The 6,782-nt window shown below is 37.8% G+C and overlaps 1 protein-coding gene across 2 annotated transcripts; it reads left to right on the top strand.

The window, feature by feature from the left end:
- The first annotated feature begins 448 nt into the window (after window positions 1–448).
- Window positions 449–6,567, top strand: LOC122067458 (transcription factor bHLH47). Of its 2 annotated transcripts, none has more exons than XM_042631314.1 (5): window positions 449–569; window positions 1,204–1,326; window positions 2,670–2,788; window positions 3,671–3,798; window positions 6,010–6,567. In XM_042631314.1, the coding sequence occupies exons 2-5, from the start codon at window positions 1,259–1,261 to the stop codon at window positions 6,421–6,423; spliced, it is 729 nt and encodes a 242-aa protein (XP_042487248.1). In that variant the 5' UTR covers window positions 449–569; window positions 1,204–1,258; the 3' UTR covers window positions 6,424–6,567. The 2 variants fall into 2 exon arrangements, with proteins under 2 accessions (XP_042487248.1, XP_042487247.1); XM_042631313.1 differs by lacking the exon at window positions 449–569 and adding an exon at window positions 576–815.
- Window positions 6,568–6,782: the final 215 nt, after the last annotated feature.

Here is a 6,782-nt window from a genome sequence, read left to right as displayed (position 1 = left end):
TTTTTTTTTTTAAATTTTTTTTTTTTTTTTTTTTGGTTTTTTTTTAAATAATGTTTAAATGGACCGAATAATTCGGTTTAATTCGGATTCGGTCCGAATTATTCACGATTTATATTCATTTTGGAAAAAGTCGCGAATTTTAAAGAATTTTATTTTTAATTCGGATTCGGTCTGAATTTTTGATAAAATTCTTTAAAATTCGGTTCGGCCGAATAATTCGCGAATTATTCGGCCGAATTGATAACTATGATTGTGGATAAAGATAAAAGATAAAAGATAAAAATGATATGAGAATAGATTATCCCATGTGATTATGTGGGACACCTGATGAATGAGAATGTTCTCTGCACAGGCAATGCAGAATACAATTTCTTCACGGTTTGGTTCAACTAAGTTGACTCATGGCATATGCATGGCTGTGCTGTGGTGTAGAACAGTAAAAGACATCAAAGAAGTAAGAAGCGCGTGATGGACTCGTGCGTCTGGATATGATACTATTAGAAGGCGGCTGCTTGCCACACGCACCGCGTGGATCGGAAATTCATCTCCGCTCAGCCCACAATTTTTCTGTAAGCTGGACCGATACACGAGAAACCACCCTCCCCAAATATCCAATTTTTCTTATTTTCCTTCCACCCAATTGTCACTCTCCAATTACTAGATTAACTTATTCCTAAAATTAATCTCCTCTCCATTTCTAGAAATTTCTTCCACTTAGAATTATTGATCTAATTAGTCTCTCCTGTTCCTGTTGTTAAATTTGTTCTCTTGGATTGCTGTTTCTGTCTCTTACTGCAGATTCTGAACCTTTGAAGGTAAGTTTTCCCTAATTCCCCACTCTTCTGGATCTGATTATGCATGTTTCGGTGATTTTTCTGATTCTTTTGATTGATAGCGGTATCTATTCTTCGATTCATAATTCATGCTAAAGCTTTTGAGGGTTCATTGGAGGATCATTACAATTCATTCTCTCCCCCCCTCTTTTTGTTTTGTAATGTTATTTTTTTCCCTCGTAATTAAAGTTATTTCTTCAAAAATTTAATTGCAGACATCACTTGTTATTGATCTTAACTAAATTTTATCTTCCTCCAGATATTTAAAATTTTTTATGTTTGATTTTGACTTGAAGTTTCACAAAAAAATTTGATCCAAGTTAATATTTTGGCATGAAGTCTTACAAATTTCTATGCTTGTTTCTACCAGGAAAAGTTGCTGCCTACCGTTGAAGAAGCTGGTGAACTGATATAGGGACTTGAGCATGGTTGCAGATCCTCCTGTTCCAATGGCTAAGGAAGCCAATGCAGTAGCGGATAAACCGATTGGCAGGTCAGTCTCATTTTTTTCGTGTGCTTTTTCTGTGTCTTAGTGTGACATTTGATTGCTTCTTGTTGTGCAAGTATTGTTAAACTTGTGTAAAGCTTAAGATGGATTAAAACTATCTAATTATCCTTCATGTTGGACTGATAGAGCCAATAAATACATGCCATGGTTCTGTCAATTAAATGAGACAAAGAAAGAAAAAGTAACAAATTTTATTAGGAAAACAAGAAGAATGCCCATTCATTTTTAGCAAGTGATCACGAAGCCGTGCAAAACATGCTTCCTGATGGAGTTCTTTTGTCAGAAAATCTTAAACAAATGTTGCCAAACATGAGTCACAGTTACTTGTGGGAAAGATGAATTCGTCATAAATCTATATATTATAATAGAAAATAACATGTAAAATACATATACTCTCTTAAACTGTTTGATGTGAAAGAGATCATTTATTGGTGATTTCAGAATATGCTCTACACACTTGTATTTATGTAAGCAAGATCCTCCAACAAAGACATCAAAATGACATTCGTACCTCCAGATATATATATATATATATATTTCACAAGGCTTGAATTGAGTATGGAACTAGAAACTAGAGTTAGGTTTTTGTTAGGCTCTTAATAAGGCCTGAATTGGTATTGTGATACCATTAACTTCCAAATTGTTAAATGGACAAGTAATGGTTGGTGAAACCTCTACAGACTGATCTTGGATCTTAGTTTCTGGGATGTTATTTTGTTAAATTTTTGTCGACTGGTTAAATAGTTGATTACATCATTGCTAGATTATCCATGATGATATTGTCTTCCTTGTCCCTTGGTCACCTTTATGGATCTTCTTCTTCTGTTGAACTCTTTTTTCTTATGTTAATTCATTTAAGGCCTTTTGGTATTGAGAAATGAGTTCCTATGTATACTGATGGGAGCAGCCAAAACCCACTTAGGCTGTCATTATAAATACTGCAGCACTTATTAGTATCTCTGTGCTGCCAGCCTCTGGCCATATCTTGATGTGATTTTGAGTCCACAACTTCAGCTTTGGAGAAGATACATTTTGATGTTCTGCAGATGCAGATACAAGATATGCCGGATACTACTTTTTGCCCATCAACGGCCATAGCTTGTGTTCCCTGTACTGCTCTTTGTTATTTATTTTACCTTGTCATTGATTACCTCCGAAACTAATTTCCATCCATGAGGTTGATATATGGCTCAGACTCCCCCATCGCCCTTTTTGGTAGAGTAGTTTGCCAAGTTTCAATAAATTTCTATGTTATTACATGATCTTTATATGTTTAGATCATAGGTCTTATGCTTAAAATTGTTACCTGAAAGTTCTCTATGGTGTAGGTCTACCCCCAACAAAAGGAACAATGGAAAAGTTCCAAAGAAAATCCACAAGGCTGAGAGAGAGAAGCTTAAACGTGACCATTTGAATGAGCTTTTCCTTGAGTTGGGCAATGCACTTGGTAACTTCTCCTCCCATTTAATATTTTCTTCTGCATATTTATGGTGTTTACTTGAAGCCTGGTACCCGCACATTTGTCCTGAAAGACCATTGGTAGGGATTGCTCTAGTGCTGGTTAAATCTGTAATCTGCTCTAGGAGGAGTTGGTTTGGCATGGCCTTGTTGGGTTTCAGATCCGCAATGGGTTTGATTGGTGGGCCTGCCTGTGATTGTTTCAGGTTACAACAAAGCTGGACCTTTATTACGGTCTTTGATTTAGTAGCAACCCATATTTCCTTCTTTTTTTTCTTTCTTTCTTTCTTTTCTTTCTTTTCTTTTCTTTTCTTCTTCTTTTTTTTTTCTTTTTTTTTTTTTTTTTTTTAACTCCTCCGAAAGGGTAACAAGAGCCCATGGGCTAAAAGACAAGAGCTAAGAAGCTCATTCAACTCAAAGGACTGCAACCAACACCCAAAGGGCTTCAAGTCTCACATGTCCAGTACATCACAAAAGCCCACATGGGCTAAAAACAAAGCAAAGAAGCCCACCAAGGGCAACTGAGTCAAATCCAGTTAGGGTTTCAAACCCTAACAAACATCTCTTCTCTTCATCTATCCAACATATTTCTTTTACTTTCTTCTGTTTTCTTACTTTTCTTATTGAGCTTTCCTCATAATCTCCTGCGCTGCGATTGTCACATTGCCTGATACACCTGCCGTGATCTTGGTTTGGGTTGATCAGAACCTTTAGTAAAAAATCCCCCCCACCCCCATCCCGCCAAAAAAAAAAAAAATCTGTAGTCTTTACTCCTTAGTGCATAGTAGGTTTCTCTCACTTGTTGGGCTTGGTAAAATTTGGGTTAGTGACAGGGTTGGGATGCTTCTTAAAGAACTTCTGTATTTTACAGAATCAGTTCGTCAGAATAGTGGCAAGGCGTCTGTATTGGATGAGGCTACCCGGTTCCTCCGTGATCTGCTTGCGCAGGTTGAATGTCTCAAAAGGGAAAATGCAGCACTTTTATCTGAATCTCACTATGTGAGCCTCTGAACCCCATGCATGCTTTCTTCCTCATTCTTGTGTTATATGATAGTAGAATCATCTTCTAACCACTTTCCATTTCCTTGATGTTCAGACTGAAAAAGGGCTTAAAGTTTTAGCTCAATGTTTTGTTTTGTTTTATTTGTTTGTTTGTTTTAATAATTATTATCAATTTAATTAGAAAAAAAAAAAAAACATAAATATATGTGTACAATAACAACAGAGAACCTAGAGATCAGGACAAATTAACACTGGATGCTACTATACCACACAAGGGATGGTCTCAGGTACACCATTAGCTGATCTTAGCTTCCAACTAGGGAAAACCATTTTGATGCAGATTATTCACCAAACTAAGCTTGTTTTAATAGGAATAAGTCTAGGGTTGGGTTGTATATATGTGGGGCCTTCAGTTCATGTGGTTTTGAGTGTAATGGGCCACTTTTATGGGCCTAAACTAGGGATTCTAAAGTTGCATACGGGATTCACTAATTTGTTTCATTTTCATTAGTTTCATTTTTATATGGGGTTATTTAGTTTCTAATTTCTTATTTCCTAGTTTCTATTTTTAATTTTAGTAACTAGAGGTCTTGTGTTTATTTAATTTCCTATTTCAGTTTTTGGAAACTAAAGGTAGTTTCTATTTCTTGTAATCTCCCCATCATTATTATAAATAAAGGAGAAGGGCTCCCACAATGCTCACGATTTATGAAATTAAACAATGCTTCTGCATTTTGCTCTTTGAGTGTTCTTTGTGTTTGATCAAAGTGTTGGAATTGGTGTTTGATCCAATTGACTCCTTGCGGCGTGAAGTCCAGGAGGTTTCTTCAAGCTTTCTTACTCTTATTTCTAGTATTTTCAAGCTCTGTTTTCAAGGATCTACTGCTGCTAATCAACTCAGGTATTACTCTTCATATTCTGCCCAGAAATTGCCCTTTTCTGTACAATTGGCCCTGTCTCCTGTAGCTGCTAGAGACTTCTGTAAAGGCTGATATTCTGGTCCAGTGTTCTTCCCTTAAGGCTGATATTCTGGTCCAGTGTTCTTCCCCACTAGGGTGAAACTCGATCCAATTTATGGGCCATTCTGACTAGCCATTGGAAACTACATAAAATCTCTTGGTTTTTGTCATCTAGTGATTTGCCTTGGCCAGAATTGTGATCGATTGGGTTGATTGAATTTCTACCGTTATATTTAGACTTTGGTTCTTTTTATTGTTGATTTGAACCTATTTGAGCTGCAGTCAGTTTCTGGATTACTATTACTTGACCGATACTATTCTGTCCTAATCAGTATTGGTTCCTAAGATCGATAGTTTGCTGATTTGTGTATTGTTCTGTTGGTCTGATTTATTTGGTGTGTTGGTTGGTTATGGTTGTTCTTTGACTAAAAGGTCCTGCAGTTTGAGACTTGGTTAAGCCCCTATCCTAGTCTATATTACATTTCCACTTGTTGAATGGTAGCTTGTTCTGCTTATGAGATGCAGGTAGTGAAGGCCCCCTAATACCGGAGCTCAAGCACTTGATTACTAAAGCTGCATCACCTTCAACTACTGAATCCGGTCACCCATTACAAGAGGATATCACTAATCCTTTACTCCCACTTTTAACTCAACTGTGATTGAGCAACATCTTTCTGCAATTATGATGGGAATGTTTGGATTAACCCATTATTCTTCATTCAATTTAATCTAGGATTAAAAGATAAAGCTATTACAACTAAATTTTGTTTCTTACTTTCATTTTTCTTCCAACCATCATTGTCCTTGTTTTACATAGCCTGCAATAATTTCTTTCTTTCAACTAGCCATGGGACCCACAAGGGCAATGAGCTCTCTTTCTCCCTTTCTTTCTCCCTCTCCCTCTCCCTCTCCCACTCCCTCTCCATCTTTTGCGATCACACACACACACATACACACAAACAAACAGTGCATTAAACACTCGCAAAGAATGGTGTAGCCCGCATGCAACAAATCGGAGCAGGCAAAGCTTTTTCTTTTTCCCTCTGTATCTGTTTTCAAACAATTTGTGACCAAACTGTCCGTATTCACAAATTTACATGGCGAATTTGAAGTGTATAGTGACAAAGTAGCTTCCATTATTCCGTTATTTATGGTAACAGTTTGCTTGGAAAGTGAGTGTTGTTTGTTTGCGTTAATTTAGTAATCCCTTTATCAACCCTATTTCTTATTTGGTTGATTAACAAAACAGGTGACCGTTGAGAAGAATGAGCTCAGAGATGAGAATTCTGTCCTCGAAGCAGAGATTGAGAAGCTGCGGACTGAACTATGGGATAGGGCTCAGGTAAATCCTACTTGGGATGCTGCTCCAGCTCAATTGCAGCACAAGAACATAGGATCACACTTGTCAGAGGACTGCCTCGCATTGCCCGTCATGGATCCCACATTGCAGCAGTCATCGGTCGTCGGTCCAGTCTTTGTAATTCCACTTCATGAGCCTCATGGTTATCCAGAGCCTGAAACTACTCATGCGCCATCAAAGCCTTCCTCACATGTGAGCAAGCCGCATGCTCGTTACCCAACCCCATCAGATATGTGGCCATCACGACTCCTTGTTAAACTGCCAACTTCTGAGGATAACTTGCTTAGACAATCTGAGCAATAGCATTGGGGCCAGAGCACCATGTCAGGCATTGTGTAAACTTGTGATGGATCTCATTGTATGATTGGAAGATGAGTTTGTAATGTCTCTTGTGCATTTTGTTAATCTAATCTTTAATCCAATGCTGCCCTCACTCTTTGGTTCTAACTGCGTCTTTCTCTCTCTCTCCCCTCCCCTCCCCTTCCCTTCCCTTCCCTTCCCTTCCCTTCCCTTCCCTTGTTCTTGTGCATTCTTTGTGCCCAAAAGGGAAAGGCACAAACACTTCAGAGCTACAATGCTTAGCTTTAATTTTCAATTTTTTTTTTTTTTTAGGGGGGTGCCTGTTAGTCATTTCTCCCTTCTTGGGTTTAGAGCGTAAGAGT

Source organism: Macadamia integrifolia, unplaced genomic scaffold (assembly GCF_013358625.1).
Source record: "Macadamia integrifolia cultivar HAES 741 unplaced genomic scaffold, SCU_Mint_v3 scaffold2916, whole genome shotgun sequence".
NCBI lineage: Eukaryota > Viridiplantae > Streptophyta > Magnoliopsida > Proteales > Proteaceae > Macadamia > Macadamia integrifolia.
This window is presented reverse-complemented; position numbering and strand designations above follow the sequence as displayed.

Bases quoted from the DNA above. Each gene is read 5' to 3' on its own strand.
- LOC122067458 (XM_042631314.1), top strand. From the start codon at position 1,259: ATGGTTGCAGATCCTCCTGTTCCAATGGCTAAGGAAGCCAATGCAGTA. The intron at 1,327-2,669 runs GTCAGTCTCATT...TCTATGGTGTAG, and splicing joins GCGGATAAACCGATTGGCAG to GTCTACCCCCAACAAAAGGA. The intron at 3,799-6,009 runs GTGAGCCTCTGA...TTAACAAAACAG, and splicing joins TTTTATCTGAATCTCACTAT to GTGACCGTTGAGAAGAATGA.